Source organism: Ciconia boyciana, chromosome 6 (genome assembly GCF_034638445.1).
Source record: "Ciconia boyciana chromosome 6, ASM3463844v1, whole genome shotgun sequence".
In the NCBI taxonomy this organism is placed as follows: domain Eukaryota; kingdom Metazoa; phylum Chordata; class Aves; order Ciconiiformes; family Ciconiidae; genus Ciconia; species Ciconia boyciana.
This window is the reverse complement of record NC_132939.1, coordinates 47993031-48013182: the sequence shown is the minus strand read 5'-3', so window position 1 is coordinate 48013182 and position 20152 is coordinate 47993031. Positions and strand designations below refer to the sequence as shown.

At 46.9% G+C, this 20152-nt stretch overlaps 1 protein-coding gene and 1 long non-coding RNA gene across 17 annotated transcripts in view; one reads left to right on the top strand and one right to left on the bottom strand.

Annotated features, from left to right (window-relative positions):
• The window catches only part of NRXN3 (neurexin 3), a 984600-nt gene that overhangs the window by 368637 nt on the left and 595811 nt on the right, over positions 1–20152 (bottom strand). For 2 of the 12 annotated variants that reach the window (XM_072864179.1, XM_072864181.1), the window contains exon 1: positions 12870–13392. The exons of 9 other annotated variants lie outside the window; for them this stretch is intronic. In XM_072864179.1, coding sequence (XP_072720280.1) covers positions 12870–13113 — 244 coding nt within the window. In that variant the 5' untranslated portion in view covers positions 13114–13392. Of the gene's footprint in view, positions 1–12869; positions 13393–20152 lie in introns of those variants that run through there. One more of the 12 variants, XM_072864180.1, reaches the window with a different exon arrangement.
• Positions 11938–20152, top strand: part of LOC140652862 (uncharacterized) — a 38913-nt gene continuing 30698 nt past the window's right edge. For 4 of the 5 annotated variants that reach the window (XR_012042967.1, XR_012042966.1, XR_012042968.1 and 1 more), the window contains exons 1-2: positions 12477–12840; positions 13368–13590. This is a non-coding gene — a long non-coding RNA (uncharacterized lncRNA). Of the gene's footprint in view, positions 12237–12476; positions 12841–13367; positions 13591–20152 lie in introns of those variants that run through there. The other variant, XR_012042965.1, reaches the window with a different exon arrangement.

Below are 20152 nucleotides of genomic sequence, written 5' to 3'. Positions count from 1 at the left end.
CCAGACGTCACCAGTGCCAGGTTGTACTATCAGGTTTGACTTTGGGCACAGCTGCATTCAGATAGCCTAAACTCTATTAACCTCCGAAGCCTATTAATTAGGCACCCTGATGGCCTGGAGTGAAGTGACAGAAAGCAGTAAACCCAGGGACTTCAGCAGAACTCAGTCTGTTTAAATGTGGCAACAGTTTCTGACTCAGCAAACTGCTTTCCCTCTCCATGTCCCATTTTCTCATCTTAGAACAAGAAATCAAAAACTGGTTGCTTGCCCTCTATCAGTGCTGTGATGCTCTAAGAAGCTACATAAAATGCTTTGAGATAGCAATGTGAAAATAGCTAAGCAAAAAGTTAGCATAAGAAACAGACTTATTAATAAAGAATGGCATGTGAAATTATTATAACTAGGATAAAACTGCAACGAGTCTCTTTCTCAGTTTTTTATACAGCATAAGGTGATCACCATTTGTGAGGTCAAGGAAAAAAACCGCAACTGTCCCTTGGGATATACAATTAAACATATCAAAGAGGTTATTTGCATCCATCTGTAGCATCTGGCACTGGCCACAGCCAGAGACAGAATACCGGACCAGATGGACCAATGTGTATGGAAATTCTTATCATCTTCTGTGATTAATTTCTTCCTTCAGGTTGGATATGTCTCTTCTAATTGTGTATCAGCATCTAACCAAAATTGGTGCTGACATATCATTGATTGTATTGTGAGTTTATCTGCAGCTCAGCATTCTGGGACAGTTTAGTCCCTTGCTTACCTCAACTCTAATGCAGGATTTCTTTATCAGTAAATTTCTACATTCACGCATACATTTTCCAAGCCTTGTCCTCAGAGGTTACCAACAGAATTCATGACTCAACTGTAATTTGAACCAAAAATCTTTTTTAGTTCCTGAATCTTTTCTACTCTAAGACTGTAGCCTACAAGACTGTAGACTATAAGACTCCAAATGATTTTCTAATAGTAGAGTCTTGTCGGTGAATTTACAGAGCCTAGGTTTGCATGGCAGGATCCTGAAACCTTCCTACAAATTCTTTTGGAATGACTGCATGGTTTTTCTGTGATTCATTCCAAGACATGCAGAGCAAGGATGATGTAAACAGCAAAGATAACAGAAATCTTGTCTTTTGCAAGAGCCATCCACTGCATTTTTGGTTTTTTTGTTTGAGGATCTTATAAGTAATAATAATTATTTAATTTTATAATTATTTTATTTATAAATAATTTATTTTCTAAATAATTAGAAACCATTAGCACTGCACCATAAAATGATGACACTGCATTGTCATATCACATCAGGGACTCTGTTACCATATTTTAAGCTTCTTGACTAACTAGGACTTCTGTAAACATGGTTGAGTTCAGCTACATGAAGGCCAGGGACTGAATCAGCCTCTCTAGAAGGTGCCCTTGAATCCAGGAACCCAGAAAGGTTATAGAAAAGGGTTGCTGTAGGATGGTCGCTCAGGCTGTGAAATGGGATAAAAGAAGAAACAAAGAGCTCCTGCAGATATGACTGCTTTGTCTTTACTCAGTATTCAGAGGGAAATAGTCTCCACACACAGCCCCTAGCCCTTTCTTGAATCTGAACTCAGCTTCCCTATGGACATGAATTACACATAATCCTAAACCTCAGCAGAAACATAAAAACCAGATACTGCTTCTGAAGAGAAGCAAGCTTCCCTGAGGAGAAATACTACACATATCCTTATGTACACACGCAGGGGTGCCCTGACAAAAATGCCCACTATTCAGATACTGCATTTGAACAAACTGCTCCTCTTTGTCTCCTGTTGTGTAACCGGGGAGCACAGGCAGGGCAAGCACACACCCCGAGGCACCACTGCAGACTGCAGTACAGCCCAGCCTTTACCTGGGCCTGTCCCAGTGACCGTCTTAGTAATACACATAAAGCATTGCATAGCTCTTCCCATGCTGAGCAGCAGCAGAATCCATCCTTTCTCCCTCCACAGACAATAATTTTTTTTAAAAAGTGCCTTGACTCATTAGACCTGTAGGTAATAAGCTAAATGTATTAATGCCTTGTTCTAGATATTGGCAATAAGACTTCCAAGCACACAAACAATAGTAAAAAAAAAAAAAAGCTAAATGGGTGTTTCAATCATCACGGTAACTGGATTTGTGAAAATATAGGGAATACTTTGAAGTCTAGATCCAAGGTCAAAAAAGTGTGTGGCTAAAAGACTGCTGTAAACCGAACATCAGCAGCATGGGGCTCTGGTGGGCAAGTTGCAGACCTTATAGCCTTCTGCAGAGCACCCTGAACTTTCTCAGCTCAGACCAAGAGGAGCCAACAGTGGTAGCCCTGCTGCTGTGCTCTGATACTGCTCCTTCCTTTCCTGTTTCTTTAGTGTACTTTTTCCTCCAGCTTCAAATTGTCCGTGTCTTTTGTTGAGAACTACTTGGGTCTTTAATGGTTCTTCTGATAATACTTGCCTCCTTTACTTCTGATCAAAGAGAAAGAAAGAATGGGAATTGTACCCTTGACTGATTCACACTTCAGCTTAATTTCCATCTTCCTCCTCTCTCTCCCTCCCCTCTTCTTTCCCTTGCTAGCTGAAATCACCTTGATAATTTTGTTCACAATTTTTGGTAAAATGAATTGATTGAACAGTTGCAGACAAGATCTAACTTGTGACAGAAGCAGAAGACAGCGAACAGGGACACTAAAAGTAGAGGCTGGAGTGATGTGGTCAGCTCTTTGGGTCACTGGTGTAAAAAATCCCCCCAGATTTCTGGAACTAGCGAAGAGAAATGCGTGTCCATGATGCTTCTTGAAGCAGTAAATGAAACCGTCACCAGCAGCAAAGAATCACTTGCTCTCAGAAAGAAATGACTGAAACAAAAAACTGCATTTAACCACACAGCCCAGGCATTCCCCATTTTTCTGGCACTGTATTCTTGGGACAAGGATCAATATTTCTTTGCAGAACTGGCTGCATAAAAAGGCACCGATCCTTCTCAGGGCATTACAGGGATGAATTCCCAGGACTTCATCCAAAGACAGTACCAGGAGCCATAGCGCTGTGAAGGTCCCTAAATTCAAAGGACCAAATATTCTGGCTGAAGTTTGAAAATATCTTTCCAGTATGTTGGGAAAGAGCAATAACAATATAGTGCTTTTCCTTTCAGATGGGTTATGTCAGGATCTAAAGAGATTTTAAACACTCATCACATATCTGCACTACAGCATAGGGAAACTGAAACACCTGGCAATGTCTGATGTGCCTCTAACATTCACCATCCAGTATGTCAAGGTAAGCAGTGGCAGAGCTAGGGAAAAATTCTGGGGATTCCTGTCCTCAGTTCTGCTCAGTGCTGCTGCTGAGGAAAAACCTCTTCAGCACTGCCGATTGCCAAATGGGATATGACATCAATGGCATCACTGGCATCAATAGCAAAAGTTCTCAACGAGGAATGCACAAAAGGCTCAGGTTTTCACCATTTCTGCACATCAGCTATCAAGTATTAATTAGTCCAGTAGGGGAGGCTGGTCATTTTGCCAGCATATATTTTCCTAATGACTGGGCCAGGAAAACTAGCTTGAGTCTATGGCTTGTTAAGTAGAAACCAACCTGTCTGGAATAACAATTACCTGAAACGAAATAAGCTTAGATATACACTACTGGCATTCGTCTGAGCAGAATTTGCCACCCTGATCTTCGGTTACAAGACATATTATTTTTTTCCTAAGCCAATACACATCAATTCTGGAGGACAGGCACCCCCATCACCTTACTCTGTGCCAGGCTACTGCAAGCCTGGCGTGCTCGTAGTGCCTAGTGTCAGAAAAACAAGTCACCAGGTAAAGGGATGCTTGCAGGGCACAGACATTTTTTTCTCCAGATTCTCCATGGAAAAAGAAAGTCTGAAAAGAAGATAGTAAGAATTCTCTGCTCTGTTTCTCTTCTTCAAGCCTGTATGAGGTGCTGAATACATTTCTCAAGGAAAATTAATTTCTTTGCCTTTTCCTTGCCTCTAATGAACTGCCTCTGAATGCATGAGGGCACAGGAAGGAGAGCAGACTCCGTGGCGAGATAATAAAAAGTGAAAAGGCATTCAAAGCCATCACTATCTTGCAAACCTACACTGACGGAAATATGCTGGACTGCAGGCAGGAGAGCAAGATCAGGGAAACTTGGAATAGCTTCGGCATTCATTACTTCACTGCAAAGAAAAGATGATACCGGGGGAGCAGGGGGTCCTCCTGCAATCCTACAAGAGGTTACAGAAGCAGATGACTAGATGTAGGCCACATAAACTTAAGATTTCTCTAGGTCCTGTCCAGGCCACCAGCATTCCTAAACACTGCACTCAGTGGACATCAGTGAATGACAAACTCTTCTGCGAAAGCCCAGGACGTTATAATTATCAGTAGCATAGTCAGAATGTGACAAAAGCTAAGATGGGTTACCATTAGACAAGGAAATCAAGAAGAACGAACAAAGGAAAGAGGAAGATACCAGTTTTTTACCTACTGTTTCCAGTTTCGCCTACTGTTTCCAGTTTCACCTCACCAGATACTAAAAGACCCACAGTGCTCGTAGGTCAGAAAATGTGTCTATAAAACTACAGGGTCCAATAGTCTTTGGAGTGAAACTGTCTCGCATGATCACCGTAACTCAGGGAAGTTACAAAAGATGAAGTACAAGAAACTCAGAGGTTTTAATCCAATAAACACAGGGATTCCTGAGTGTTCAGCCAGACAGTGAGAAACTTTCCAGAGTAGACAGCCAAGTGGAGACCTTGGCAGAACCCATTTTCTACATATAGTCCAGGCAGTGTAATAACTGAAGCAAAATTAATCAGGCCTTTTTTATTATTATTCTTTTCTTTGAAAACACTTGCATTTCTTCAACAATTTCAGGTCAATTTTTGTTTTAGTCAAACATGTTCACTTGCCCTGCAGAAGGCTGGCAGATCTCAAACCATCTTGCAGCATTTGCTAGCACACATACATGGTTAAGAAGCCAGTTTTCCTGCTTGACAAAATGAGCAGTGCTGAAAGTTTTCAATTTTAATAAAACAGTGGTAGACTCGGCTTCTCTAAAGCCATGTTTATGTATGCTCTGTAGGTGAGATAAGGAGAAACACTGTTAATGACCAGTGTGCTTGATACACAGTTGTCTACTGTGTGTTCGCTCCCTTAACCACCCCGTAACTGCCTTCCCAACACTATTTGGGAAATTTCTGTACTCTGCTGCTTTGCCCTCATGCTATGGTTTGAAGCCTTCACCAGCAGTGGAGGACATTTGTTCACTGAAACATCTGGTAGCTGAAACAGCAAACCTGCTGAACCAGCTAGATAGAAACATTTCCAGACGTTATCCCTGTAACGTCTCTACTAGCTGAGGTCATTAAGCAAACCAGCTGGAGCAGGAGCAGCAGGCTGCTCTAACTTCAGGATCCAGTCACGACAGGGAGTCATGAAAACCCTCGCTGGGCAGCACAGCAGAAGAGCAAGGAAGCAAAGGGTTCACCAAAGCATCCGGACAATCAGTTGATGTCATCCAGCATGATATTAAAGATCAAACTGTTGAGAAAAAAAACTTCACCTCCTCTCCCCTTCCGATAATTTGATCTGCTTAATGTAGATATGCTGAATTTGTTCTAAATTCAAAACCATGTTCCAAGGATAGCATGGAGATGGATTTACACTGCAGTTATTAAATGGAGCCTGGCCTGTTGACTAAACAGGCGAGTCGGCCTGATGGTATTCTTTTCCTGAGCCCTCCAGAAAACAGAGTCTTCCCTGATTCTTTACCATGTGGTATTCACAGAATAAGTGAAGGGTCTTTTTTTAGCAACATCTTACGTCTTTCTGATTCATTCACCCTGTCCCTTGAGGTTCTGCAGACACAAGGCCCTCTATAGACTGTGAAATACTTTCCACTCTCCTGTTCTCAATCATCAAGAATGCAAAGAGATGAAAGGTGCAAAACTAAGAGATGATAAAGTAAACCTTAGCAGTAGATCAATTTAGTAATGTCCTTTACTAGCCTGCTATTCATGCTTAGCAACCACTATAGCTCACACCAACTTCATTTTCATTTTAATACACCATACAGAAAAGCAGCCTAAAAATACATCCCTAGATCTAAAGCATATAATCCATAAACTACAGGAACAGGCAGATCATTTCCATTAGTTTCTGATGTAGCAAAAACCCCAATTTATACCCAAAGCATATAATTATACTCAAACTCTAAAAGACAGTGTCAGAAGTACTTTAAATTCATAGTTTGGGGGAAGTCACTCAGGTATAAGTAGTTATGTTTTAATGTGCACACACACACAGAGTGCAAGAGAAGTAATTTGCGAGAGCGGCAAGGGAGCCGTGGTGAATCGCAGGCCACTGGCTCCGGCGGCTGCCTGGAATTTGGCACAGCCAGCACTCCAGCCGAAATGCTCTCCTGCTCCTTCAGAAACACCAATGCTGGCATCTGGCACTACAGCCTGTCCAGGCTTTAAAGCCAAACGCTACTGGGATCTCTGTCCAGAACTTGAAGGTGTCTTGCTTGTCCTTCAAGGAGAGATTGAAGCAGGCTGCTCTTTTAAGTTGCTCTGACATCTAAAGCCTAAGAGGACTACTGGGATTTCATACACTTCTGTGGCTCCCGGCCAGGGATCTCGAAGCACACAGGTGCACCAGGACTGCTCACCTCACCTAGGAGATAAATGGTTTTCTCTTCATTTCACAGATGAAGAAAACAAGTCAGAAAGAAAGGTAATGTTTCACCAAGGTCATACAACAAATGAGAGCCACTGGTCAACAGCATGTCATCTTGTGTGTGGAGGTTACACAGAAGACATGAAAACCACCTCTTTCTCTCTAGCGCAAGTAACTTTTCATAGTTATCAAAGCCCACCAGAACAACAGAAATGCAAAACCAAAAAATGTCTGCCAACCAGCACAGGACTGTCATCCTGGGCAACTACACCGAAAGCCGGTCTTTTTAAGGCACAGCACATGGAAATAGAGAAAATAGAAGAATGGTCATCCTGTGTACTTCCCAGACAAAACTTCTGCTCCTTGCACTGAGAAGCTCCAGCTCTTTATTCGGTTACCTTCTGTACAGCAAACCATGGAACTTCCCCACCACCAGCTGGAGACTATCCTGTTCTTGTCAGTATTCCCACCTTAGATGACCTAGGTACTTTTTCCTGCTTCTAGTTAGACCTGTGTAAGGAATTTGGAGCTTCCAACACCACAGTATGTAATAACCCAGTGACTATCATAACATTGTTCAAGCATGTATTTTCATGCCATAGCAAGAGAAGGAAAAAAAAAAGCCCACGGAAAACTGGCCAGTATCTTTAAGAAAAATTTCTTCCATTTTTAAAATGTAGAAATATTATAAAAAGTACCATTCTCATTCTGCAGCATTCTGACTGTGTAGCTTGTGTCACATAACCCAATATTCTTTACAACTTCAATGCCTATACAAAGCATACAGCAGGATCCTTCATCTGTCTTTGAAATGCAGTCACCTCTGCAGTAGAATGTAGCAGTTGCTTGACAAGTCAGGGCTATATTACCCAAAAGCAGAAATGATGAAGAGAAGAAGAAACCTCTCTCCAGTCTAAATTGCAAAGGAAACATAAGGAGGAAGAAAGCCCTAATCTAATTCTGACTCAGGACTAGCATTCCCACTTTTGCAAAACATGCTATGAGATACTGAGCAAGCACAAAGTAGCTATCAGAAGACTTTTTTTTAAACATGTATCTTAAGAGACTGTACCTTCAGCAGCACATGTCTGAGCAATGTTTCAAAGAGCACAGAGACATATGTTAAATCAGAATGACAGGGTTCAACAATAACATTAGGTTTCTCATGTTCCATATCTCATAAGATCACTGGGATCTCCCAGGATCAAGTACCAGGTGAACACACTTAAGCTTCAATTTTGCAGATCAACGCAAGCTATTCCAAGTTGGGAACAGTTAATGCCGTGCACAGAATGAGAAGTCAAAGCACCTGATCAGAAACTGTTTCATAGAAAAGTATGCAAAGAATAAATCAAACGGTAACCTCGTTTTGAGGAAACAGCCTTTGCATATACCATAATTTTCCTGCGTTCAACTGCCGAATGCTGTGCTTTCTCAGAAGAGCTACAGAGACTCAGCACAGGGGGGGCAAAGCTCAGCTATGATCACTTAAACAACACTACAAGGAACTAGTGAGTTTGGATGCTTAGATTTCTGGATAGCCAGCTTGAGACAATTTAAGCAGACTTCACCTTTCTTTAAAAATATTAGTCATTATTAATGTCTCTGGGGAAGGGAACGTAAACATTCAGGCATACAGAATCACTAGTCTTTGCAAAAAAATTAGGCTTCATTATTGATAGGAGACTAGAGGTGAGCCGCAGAAAGTAGACAGACTTCTAGCTTTTCACCTTTGCAGAACTTAACTGCAAGCCTAATTTCAGCTCTGAATGAAGTTAATTTTACTGTATCACTGACTGCTCTGTATAGAATGAATTTTTCTCTTTTGTTAAAGCTACCAACGCTTGCTCAAAGTAATCTCCTAATGATGGAGGAACAGGGAAGGTCCTGCTCGGTACTAGGGAATGAGCAGTGCCAAGGACTGGGAATTAGTTTTCTATTTTATAGAAAAGGCAGGATTGCAGTCACAAAGACACTGGAATAGGTCACGCTGAAGGAGTGGCAAGGAGTAGCACATATGTATTATAAAGAGGGTTCACTATCATAGCTGTGTGTGGCAAGCTTTGACACTGGTTTGCAGAATACCTGCCTATTTTATGGAAACATTCTCTTGATTTGTCCAAGCATTCGTTCTCATTCGCTAATTCTAAAAAAGACATAAGAGATGGAAATGCTTTATATAAATGATAGAACTTCTAAGAATTGACTAAGGCCTAAGAGTTACACCTATAAGATCCGGTGACTGCTCACTGCCAGTCCTCATGACAAGCATTCACTTTTTGCTGTTGCTTGTGCAACAGCCCGAGCAAGCCTAGTCCCCACAAAGCGAAAACCAAAAGAGAAATGCCCCCACGCCCACCATTGCTCCCATAGCTGCCCCTGCACAGCAGTACTCTGAAGGCTGGGGCGATCTGCACGAGGCATCACGTCACCTCTGTGCACCCCTGCTCCCCATCCATTAAGGAGGGCCAGAGAAAAACAGCTGGAGGAGAAAAGAAGAAACCAAATTAATTAATTCATCACTAAGACAAAACACGCACAAATCTCTTCATTTTATCTGTCAACCGGAGGCATGCATTATTCATCAGCTGAGGCAATGAGGACTGGAAAGAGGGGCTGTGAAGTCACTGCTGCAGGCTCTGGTAAAGCAGCTGACCCAGCAGGTGCTAAATAGCTAAGGGAAGGCAGGAGGATTCAGCACATGTGGACTTTCAATAAACACAGCCCCAACTTTATTCCATGGTCAGATTTCTTCCTCCCTCTGTTCCATAAGCCCTTAGTGAAACAAAAAGGAATCGTGCCTTTCCTTTCCTGTTGTTCAGGGAGAAAGATTCTGCCAGTCTAGGAAGGTCCTCACATGGAAAAAAAGATTTCTTCTGACTTGCTGAAGTCCGCTGCCTGGCCAGGCTCACTCTGCTGCTGACAGGAAGGTAAACCTGTTACAAAGACTTTCTCCTTGAGAAGATGCGCTGTGCCAAGTTTTACATTTGGAGGTTACAGCTCAACTACTGGAAAGCACCAGCTTGGTGATTTCAGAATTAACTCTCGTAAAACCAGCATGGTAACGACTGCCAGATCTGGGCCCAGTCCTGCTCAAGTTAAGCCACAAGGTTTTCCACTGATTTTAAAGGAGCACTAAACATAGAGTCCGAACAAGTGTTCACTGCTTGCAAGACATTTACTTTTCCTCTGTGCTAGATACTAATCTGCTTCTTCAAACAGATTGAAATCCACTAGGATGTAGAAGAAAAAAGGAAAATACGTTTAAATACAAGACTGAGCCCCGGTGGTCCGCACTGCGGGACTGGGAGGCAACACAGCAGAGAGGCCAGGATCCTAACCTGATTCCTTCCAAAACCAGTATGAATGCAGCCACCAAGTAGGGCAGGAGTAAGAATGATTTTTTATTTCCCTCTAGCAAAAAAATAAAAATCAAAATCCCAGGAAACACAGGGAGCACATGGCCTCCCTGGGATCTGACTCCTCAACACTGTCATGGATCCAAATTCCAAGGGCCTCTGTCATGCAACAGTGAAAGAAAACACAAAAATAAACCATGTGTGTGTTTACAAGACCAGCTGTCTTTGTGGTCTCTTTTTCCTCTCTCTCTCCCCCCTCCCTTACTCATGGCCAAAGGGGTTTCCATGCCAGCTTTGCTACATGGCATGATTAGGAATGGAAAAAAAAAAACCTCAGGCTGGCTTATGTACCAGCCTGAGCTCCCTGAGCTCTCCATTTCTCTTGATTCCTTACTGCAATGAGGACACAGAAAAAATGCCTCTCACTGAAGTTGATAACAGCTTTTGCTCAGGGCTCTTAAATGACACTTTTCTGGGCTTTCAGGGCAGATAGAAAAGTCATCAAGGAGAAAAGAACTATCATTTCTTGACCAGGAAACAGACTGTGGACTCTCCCGCAGACTACTGCCTGCCTTTTACATCAGGGCTAACTACTATCTCATTTTGCGACACCCTTCTCTCCTTTCCTTACAAGTGACCTGTGAGCCAGGCTTTACTATCCCCTTCCATCATAGGAGCACTCAGCTACAGAAGCACGTCTGTGCAGGACCAGAAGAAGAAGAACCAGTGTCAGAAATGAGGGAGAGGACTGCTTGGGAGGAGAGGGGAAGGGAGGGGAGAGCCGTGGGACAGTTGGTTGAAATGCCGCATGACATGGCTGCAGTAGGCATTAGGAGGATGTGCTGGCAGGGCTGTGTCAGGGTTACAGGGATATTGAAACCTGGAGTGTCACGGATAAGCGCTCGGATGACCAGCAGAGCAGTCTGAAGAGTTCAAACGGCACAGCGAGGGATGGACCTCCAATTAAGGCTATAGGTACACTGGCAGAGTTGTAGAAGGAGCTCAGTACTGCAGGTCTGAGCTGAGGCACATTGGAGAGGGAACAGGCTCCGGAACAAAGCCAGGAGGCAGATGCTGCGGGTCACAACTGAGTACCAGCGGAGCAGGGCTGCGCTAGCAGGAGGTGCTTTAGCACAGCTGCTAGAGGGCATGGGAAGAGGGTGGCTGGGAGCACTGCAGGGCACATTGCCGATGCTCTGGGAGTGCAGGAGGGGGGAGCCCAGGGCACTGCAGAACAGAACCGCGCTGCAGAGGCGAGGACTTGGGACCGAAACAGCACTGGGTGAAACGGGTCAAGCTGGAAGTGAGCAGCCAGTTCTGCAGACACAAGTAGCAGCATCCTGTCAGCCTATCAATCTCCCACTTCTACCCCAATGTTCACATCCACCCCAAAAAGCAAAAGAAACACATTCAGGCCCCACACGGGAAGGGAACCAGTGCCATGCCAGACATCAAGACCATCTGTTAAGCACCACCCATGTGAAACTCCGTTATGGGCTATTAATCATTAGCAGCAGGAGCCCTGTTATTTGCAGCAATACTCAAGGACCACGTGAGAGAGTCCCTATTGCACTAAAGTGAGGGCTGTGAGTGATCAGCGAGTCCCTGCCCCAAAGAGTTTCCAACAGGAATAGCTAAAGGAAAAGCAAGCTGGGAGAGAGAAGGACAGAGCTGGGTACAATAGCAAAGACTTTAGTCGCCTTTCCAGTATATCACTACCTTTACCTAAAAGCTAGCAGAGCAGAGCTGCTGTGGGACTCACACCTTGGCCAGACCTGACCCTGAACTGCAGCCCTGCAGGGAAAGGGCCAGGCCATGGCCTGCCTGCCTCTCCTGGCTGATGTGGCTGAAGGCAGAAGCCAGGGGACACAGGACAGAGGAGAGGGGACGGTGGACATGAGGGGGAGCCCCCACTTCAGCCAGGCCTGGGCCAACTCCTCTCAGGGTGGCCAGACTCAGGAGAGCTGGGCAAGAGGCAGTGCTGGTCCAGCTGCTGAGCATTGCTCAGCATTTCAGGGGCAGGATGCTGGCGGGTCCCCTCCCCCGGCGTTCCTCAGACCCCCTCTTCCCCTTCTCCCTTGCTGCCGGAGTGGAAACCCACTCCCTATTATTTCCTGCTCCTGGATTTCCCGGGAAGCCACCGCCAGGCACCAAGCAGGGAGCCGGGAGCAGAGGTAAGGAGACCTCGCCTTTTCCTTTGTACGCCCCGAGCCACCCGACAACTTCACCAAGGAAGGCTGCAAGCGAGCGAGAGAGCAAGCAGGCAGGGCAGGGGAGAAGCCGCGGCGGGCGCCCCCCCCAGCCCCCCGCCGGCCCTCCCGCAGCGGGGCACCCGGGAATACCGGGGGGGCCGGCGGGGAAGATGCGCTGCTGCCAGGGCCACGTCAGCCGCTACGACTCCGCTAGGGCCGGGAGCCAGGGAGTCAGCGATCCCCTTCTCGGAGGACCCCCAGCCCCAGCGGGACGGGAGCGGGTGCCCCTCCGCCTGCCCCGAGGTGTTCGGCGCTGCCGCCTGGCATGGAGCAGCCCGAGCCCGCCCCGGCCCCGCCAGCCCCCACCCTCCGTCCTGCTGGACCACGCCGCCCGGGGAAGTTGGCTCTGGAAGCGGCCCGTCCTCAGCCCTAGGCTCTGCTCGGCGAGGGGGCAGGGGAGGAAAGGAGGGTTAACGGGGAGGAGAGCTAACGGCGGAAATATGAGGGGCTGGGAGGACCCCCCTCCCCCGGAGTCACAGCCATAGTCCCTGTTCCCTCTCTGCTGCTCCAGCTGCTCTGCAAAAAGGTTAGAAAGAAACAAGAGTGGGAACCCACCGTGTCCTCCTCGGAGGGAGACAGGGGAGCGGTAGATAGAGATAGGCACAGAGTGGTGCTTGCTGCCGTGGAAGTGATGCTCATACTGAGCCTGAGATACAGACGAGGAAGAGGAGGCAGAAGAAGCCACGTTAGAGGAACTCCACACAGAGCTGACGATACATCCCCAAAAGAGGGAGCACATCCACAGGGTCCAGGCGGGGCGGCGTCCCGGGCAAATGCTGGGGTCTATTCTCAGGTGCATGGTCAAGGCACAGGGCACCTACAGACGGGCAGTCTGAATTCCAGCCAGGGAGAGAGGATAAGGTTCATGATGCCAGGGGACCCATGCTAGCAGAAAGGAGAGTCGCTTCCGAGGCTCTAGGGTGTGCGTGTGTGTTCAGGAGGCAAAAAGACAGTATGTGTCTGTGCGAGAGAGCGTGTGCTAGGAGGGAAGGGGAGGGAAGGGGGCAGGTTAGTAACCACACACACAGAAGAATAAGACGCGCCGTTTCCCAGGGCTGGATCTACTGTGCCAGGAACACCGCGGCCGTACCGAGCCTCCAGGAGAGCGCAGGAAAGCCGCACATGTCAGCGCGAGGGTCCTGGAGCTTGCACTTGCCAGGTTCCTCCAGGATCACGGGGTCCTTGAGGACTCTTCCCTGCCTGCGATCCCTGTCTCTCACTAAGCTGAGAGGGACTACTGAAAACGAAAAAGAAGGAAAAAAGCCAGAGACCCCAGGTAAATGTTTGATTTTTTTTTTTTTTATCCCAATTCCAGGGGGTTTCTGTTGCTCCTCCACTAGCAAGTGTTGCAATGCAGAACTGCTAGGCACACGCGCACACACACACACACAGATCTGGATTGTTATCCTTCTTCCACCGGAACCAAGCGACCGAGGGCTCAAGCCGATTAACCCTGCGCAGCCGGGCAGGGCAACGCCAAGTCTTCCCAGGCAGACAGGCAGGCAGGCAAGCAAGCAAGCGCGGAGAGGCCGGAGGGCCGGGCGGCGCGGGTCCGGCGGAGCGGCGGGACGCGGAGCGGAGCCGGGGGCGGGATGCTGCCGGCCGGCGCGCCAAGTGCGGGCAACTCGGCTGCGCAGGTGAAGCGCCGCTGGGGCGGCCGGGGAAGCGGCTCCACGAATGGGCGAGCCGCATGCAAATGTACCGACCCCGGCGAGCCAATGAGGGCGGCGGCAGCTCTCCGCAGAGGGACTGGCTGGCTCCGGGGGGAGGCGGGGCCGGAGGGCGGCACCGCCCCCGCCATTCATGCGCCGGTGCCTTACACACGCGCTCGCCGCCCCCGGCCCCGCCGGCGGGGGGTCCTGGCCCCGGCCCCGGCCCGGCGCGGCCCCCGGGGCGAGGAGGGGGTGGGCCGGTGGGTGGCTGCGGCGGCGCTGCCGCTGTCAGCAGCGGGAAACACCCCGGACCCCCAAAACTGTTCGCACGGGAGTTCCCAGCGCTGCCCTGGCGGAGGGGAGCGCCCCGCCCCGGGGAACCGGTGCCCAGCATCCGCCCCTGTCCATCCGCGCCGTGGCGGCTGCCGGAGCAGCCGGAGCGGCCCGCCCCGAGCAGCCCCCGAGGAGACGCGCCCACCCGGTTCGTGCGGGGACGGGACGTGCCGGCCTCCCACGGCCACCTCCTCTCACGCCGCGGTCCCGCCCTGCCGTGCAGGGGCGGCCCTCCGCGGGCGCGGAGCCGGAGGAGCCGCGGCGGCAGGAGCCCGGCGGGACGTGTGCGGCTGAGAGTGGGAGCGGGGGCGCGCAGCCGGCCCTCGGCGATGCCACAGGGACGCGCTTAATTAACACCGTCCCCCCGCGCCGCCCCGTCCTAGTGCTCGTCCTGCTGCCGCAGCCGCACAGGAGCAAAGTGAGAACCAGGAATGACTGCGCTCATTAAAACTCCATACTGCTCCAAAACTCCATATTTTTTTTTTTTAATGCTTCTGCAACAATAGGCTGAGTCCAAGCAGGTGTATTTGTGCTTAATCCTCGGAGAGCGAGGACTGCAGCCGGAGTTTGCAGCCCATAAATTAATAATCTAGTAATTTATTGCCTATCAATTTGCATGGCAAAAATCCCCAGCCACACTGGGGAAGCCAAGCACCAACGGTGAAGTGACTTATGCAAGATCACTCAGGGAGTCAATAAGGAGCTTTGGAAAAGGAGCCAGCCAGCCTCAGGACTCACCTTGCACTGCACTGTCTCCCTCTCCTTCATTTATTCATTCAAACTGGAATAAATTGTTTATGACTGTAAGTTTCCTTTTTTTCCCCTCTCGACCCATGTTTGTAGGTGTGCGCACATGCGCCTCAGAAACCTGCTTGACTCATTTCATAAGTATTTGGTACAATACGTCAGTAACTTGTAATGATCAGCCCAAGTTGCACACCTAGTACTTCTAGCTGAGCCTGCTGTGCTTGTAATTTCTTTTCTAGTAACTTATGTTATAGTTTAAGTGATCTAAATCAGGGGCTAAAGCAGTCAGAAATACTTCAGTGTTTTGCTGGGTTTAATCAATGATTGTGGATGGTAAAGCTGGAAAGCAAGAATATTACTTTCAAATTTATCCAACATCTGCCACCTAAGAATCTCAGACTGCTTTAAAATCTTTTATTAATGAAGCCATTCAACAGCTTTAGGTATTACTTTGCCGTTCTGCAGATAAGGAAACAGGCTCAGAGGCACTGAGCCAGTGAGTGACTGATAGACATGGGAACTGTACAGAACAGACACCGAGATTCTCCATCCTAACCAGTACATGTTGTTAGTATAAAAGTTTGACTGAGTTGGTGGCCATTTGTTAGCCTTAAAGTGTGAATATCAGCCTTCCTCACAACGGGGCACGCAGCCAGACACAGGGGTGAGTAACCTGTGGTGCAGGTGCCTGCTGGCTGGCAGATTTGCAGTGCCACGCACAGGGCACAGAGCAGTTTTATCTGTGCAAGACAACTGTTCCTGGCCCTGAGATTTGTTGAGGAAACCGGAGTTGCTGCCATATATGTGGCAGGATACCCAGAAGGATCCTGTCTTCAAGAGGAAGCCTCCCCATGCTCCTAATTGTACTTGGGAGAGGAGGGGGAATATAACCTGGCATATGACTCTTGAAAGGCTGCCAGCCCATGAGGATGCTGCTGGCATCGACCTTGAATCCCTTGCCGCAGAAGTCCTGACTTTCACTCAGTCCACAGACAAAGTATTCTGAAATATTTGTTGTGTAGTTAAACTGTAGGGGGCTAGATTTAGGGGAAAGGGGGAAGGATGTATATTAAATACACATCACTGAATAGTTTATTTGTAAAATACAGAAAATCTGTTCTGAATAAATTTCAGACCCAACTAGTTATCAAGAATGCAACAAAGATCTGCCTCCCATCATTTTACTTTCTTTTGTTCTGACTACAGCGCTACAAAAAGGACAGAATATATCACACATTACAGGATCAATCAGTTAAAATGGGACTCCAGATCTAAACATTGAGGACTCAGTGCTGCTACTCCAGAGGACAATGGTGGAAAACTCATTCATTTGTATGGAAAATTGATGTGTTTTAGGGAGCACAATTCTAGAGGGAAGAGCAGGGAAACTGCACAGATACAGCCCTTGCCACTTTTCTGCAACTATTTGCCCAACTCTTTCAGCAACAGAAAGAGAAAAAACAGAAGAGGGACCTTCTTTGTTGACTAAACCATGGTGGCATCCTTAGGGTCTTACTTCCCCTTTAACAGTCTGACAGACCACATCCTTTTCTCTTCCCTGTACCTGAGCCCCTGTTCATGCCGGCCACCTCTTGGGCTGCTGCAGGAGGCAGAGCCCTCAATGGACAATAAATTACCTAGCTCCAAAACAAAGCACTGATCCTTTCCTCAGCTTGCTCACTCTGCCACCAACCCCTTCCCCACATATAGAGGTACCAGCTTAGGTGCAGGGAGTGTACAAAGGAGACGAGCATCACTTCAAACTGCCCTGGCCATAGACAGAAAATGCCTTGTAGCCCCTGAACAGGAGAAACAGCTGCTGTGTGTTGTCCCTGTACTGAGGATTTGTCCTGTCTAAGTTCTGCCCACCAACCTTCCTTTGCTACAAACCATTGGGTAAACTGCCTTAGGCAAAGAGGAAAAAGGCCAAAAGAGCCAATCTGTACGAGTACAACATAAAAATAAATTTTAAAAAGGAAAAAAAAACTGGGAAGCTGGCTATAAATACATCCCAGGGTTCTGGTGACACCGTAAAGTACTGGAACTTCACTCTGCCTTGCTTTATTAGCTGTTGGTGGATGTATTTACTGCCCTGTAATTCACAGGTGACTCATTTATTTAGCAGCACCACTGCAGGAAGAGGGCAGATTTCAATTGCAGTTTCCCCTTCTTGGGTGGCAAGGGGAAGTTTATAGTCAGAAGTGAAGTTTCAACAACATTATTCCCACCAGATTTACTTCAAAAGAGGCATTGTTATTTTCCTATTAGTTTAGTTCATTTGAGTAAACATACAGTCTTTCTAAATGCCCTTGCATCTTCAGAACTGAGGTGGGTGCCTTAAAGGATAATGGTTCCCATCATAAGTTGCTCCCTACAGATATGAGAAAAGTAGTCTTATTTCTTACATAGCTGTTTCTTTACTAAAAGAGCAGAGGGCCACCATATTCTGCAGCAATGAGAAATAATAAAGCAATTGTTTCTGAGTTTTAGAATCCCAGAAAGAGAGCCAGCTGGCTTCAAGCCCAGGAAAAGTTTGTACCCTACCTTATTTGTGTCAGCAAGTACAACTCTCTATATATTTCCTATTAAATCGTAGCTGTTAATTACTTTGCTGCACTCAGAACTGAAAAAGTCAGTTCTGCTCTAAAACCACAGATCTCTCAAACTGGATCCAAAGGGGAATCTCCATTAGCTTTTAGCAATACAGGGTGACTGCCAGAGAGATGACAGTTCTGGCTCCACCCCGTAGAGGCTAACAAGGTACAGCATTAACCAGTGCATTGCTATATAATGAGGTTAAGAGAATAAGGTCAGCTAGAACAGCCTGTCACCCAAAAGCTTTTCCCAGACTGAACTGTTTCTCTGAAGGTTCAAAACAGTCCCATTTTTTTTTTTCTTTAAATGTACTTTTCCAAGAACAAGGAGGGCAAGAACAGGTTCCACTTACGATCTTAAAATAGAGTCTTAAATAAAATAAAATAAACCAGCAGGGATTGCATGCTGTAGAGAGCTTAGGACTGGCATATAGACACCTTTGTCTTTAGCAAGCTACTTCAAATACTGCTGAGGACAGCAGTGACCAAAAAGCTGGTAAGTTCCTCAGCAGAATTAACCGTTCTGATACTAGTCCCTGGTGCCCCACTGTCCTTGTCATCACGGCCTCTCTGCAGGCAGCCTCAAGAGGCAGGTAAGACCCAGTGGCGCCAAAGAATTATCAGTGTCTGCTCATCCAGAGGGAAAGGGAAGGGGTTGCTCCAGGACAGGGCTGAAGACCACGCACACAGCTGCTGCTATGCAGTATTTTTTCTGCGTATAACCAACTCGCTGCAGTCTCTGTAAGTTCTCAGTTTTATTCTGTACCTTTGAAAAAAAGAGCAATCTATTCTCAGGGCTTCTGTGCTTTCCTTTAGCATCCAGCAAGTCCAGTTACCTACAAAAGTTGAGGCATATGCCTTACACATTATCAGTGACATAAGGCAGGTCTAATTCTCTTTTCAGCTCAGCTCCAAGGGACCACAGTTTGCCACAAGCAACTAATACAGACGCTTTGGAGCCTAGTTTTGTTTCATGTATGCCAGGGTGAGTAAATGAAACAGAGCCAGTGGATTGACATCAGTGAAGGGATATCTGACCCTTGATGTTCATTTGTGAGAAGACAAATGCAAGCTGATTACCACCAGTTAGCCTGGGCTAGCAGTAAGTTAGCCAAAAGCAACAGTAACCACTGGGAGCTCTGACAGAACATGAGGGACACAAATTGAGTTCTGTCAAGCGTCCAACTTAAGGGCCAGAAATCTTGGAAAGTTCAGACTTTTATTTTCTGAAATTTCACACCTACAGTCCTATGTTAGTGGAAACAAGCAAGAACAAGTGTGGGGGGACACACAAATACAGCAATATATCTCATTTTGATAAGCATCAATCAATTATAATTGGGAAAGAGGCAACGCCAGAATTTGCTAATGCAGACTGACAATAACATGTTAGAATTGGCCCTGTTTATTAGATAGGGTATAAGGACAATCTAGTGTGCTTAGCACTATGTAAACTAACAGAAGCAGAGAGTCCCTTCCCTGGAGAGCTTACAGACTTGCTCAAAAGGCATGAGCCAACATACGTTGGACCAGTGTTATGAGCAACAGTACCTTTTTGGGCTTAAGTCTGCTAGTCTGTGAACCTAAGAGAACGGAAAGGCTGAGATACTGGCAATAGTGGCTTCACACAGAAGCGACTAGTGCAACTGCTTTCAGCCCTGAGCTTGTAAGGCTCCTTTCAATCTTTGCTGAATGTGCCGCAGAGATACCCCTGGCTACTTGCACAGGACACCAGCAAGCATGCTCTCTCCTAAAGCTGCCTCAGAAACTAGGACAAGATCCTTCTCACAGTTTGGACTCTCTATCAGATCGGTAATTATGAAAGTGCTTTGTGTTAAAGGAAGGATGCCTAGGTTTGGTTTACTTCAACCATCATGAGGAGCTCCTGTTATTCAAGTACCCACCATCTCCCCTTTTGTCTCACAAACACTTTAATCCCTGCCCCTGGGGTACTTTATCAAAGTGGGCTAAGCAGGCTCTAGTCTGCCTGTCAGCAGTGTGCTGACAGGCAGACTCTCATCTCACAAGAGAAAACTGATCCTGTGTGGCTGCAGAGCTCTTTCCTCCAGGAAGGCTGGAACTGCATCTATCCCTTTTACTCTCAGTAGAAGCTGGGCTCAATGGCAGCTGCTCAAATCTTGTCAGGCAGAGAAACAGAACTTGCTTCTACTTCTTGTATCATTTCAGGCAATGTGACTTTTTATCAAAGGTTTGTTCAGACTCAGAAAGATTACAGAAACCAGAAGACTGGCCAAGTTTGAAGAAATCAGGGTTGCCCACTGCTCGACCTTAGATAGATACTGAATCACCAATGAAGGGAAGGAGCACCATAGTTTAATTTTCTGATGTTTCTGTCACAGAATTCACACTTCAGTACCTCTACTACCTATGTTTCACTAAGCATACCAGAATAAAATGGTAGTGACCTGTAGCATGTGCTGAGAACTGATTTCCATCATTCGTAACAGGCCCCTCTTATACGTAGACAACTTTCTAACCAACTCTGCGATTA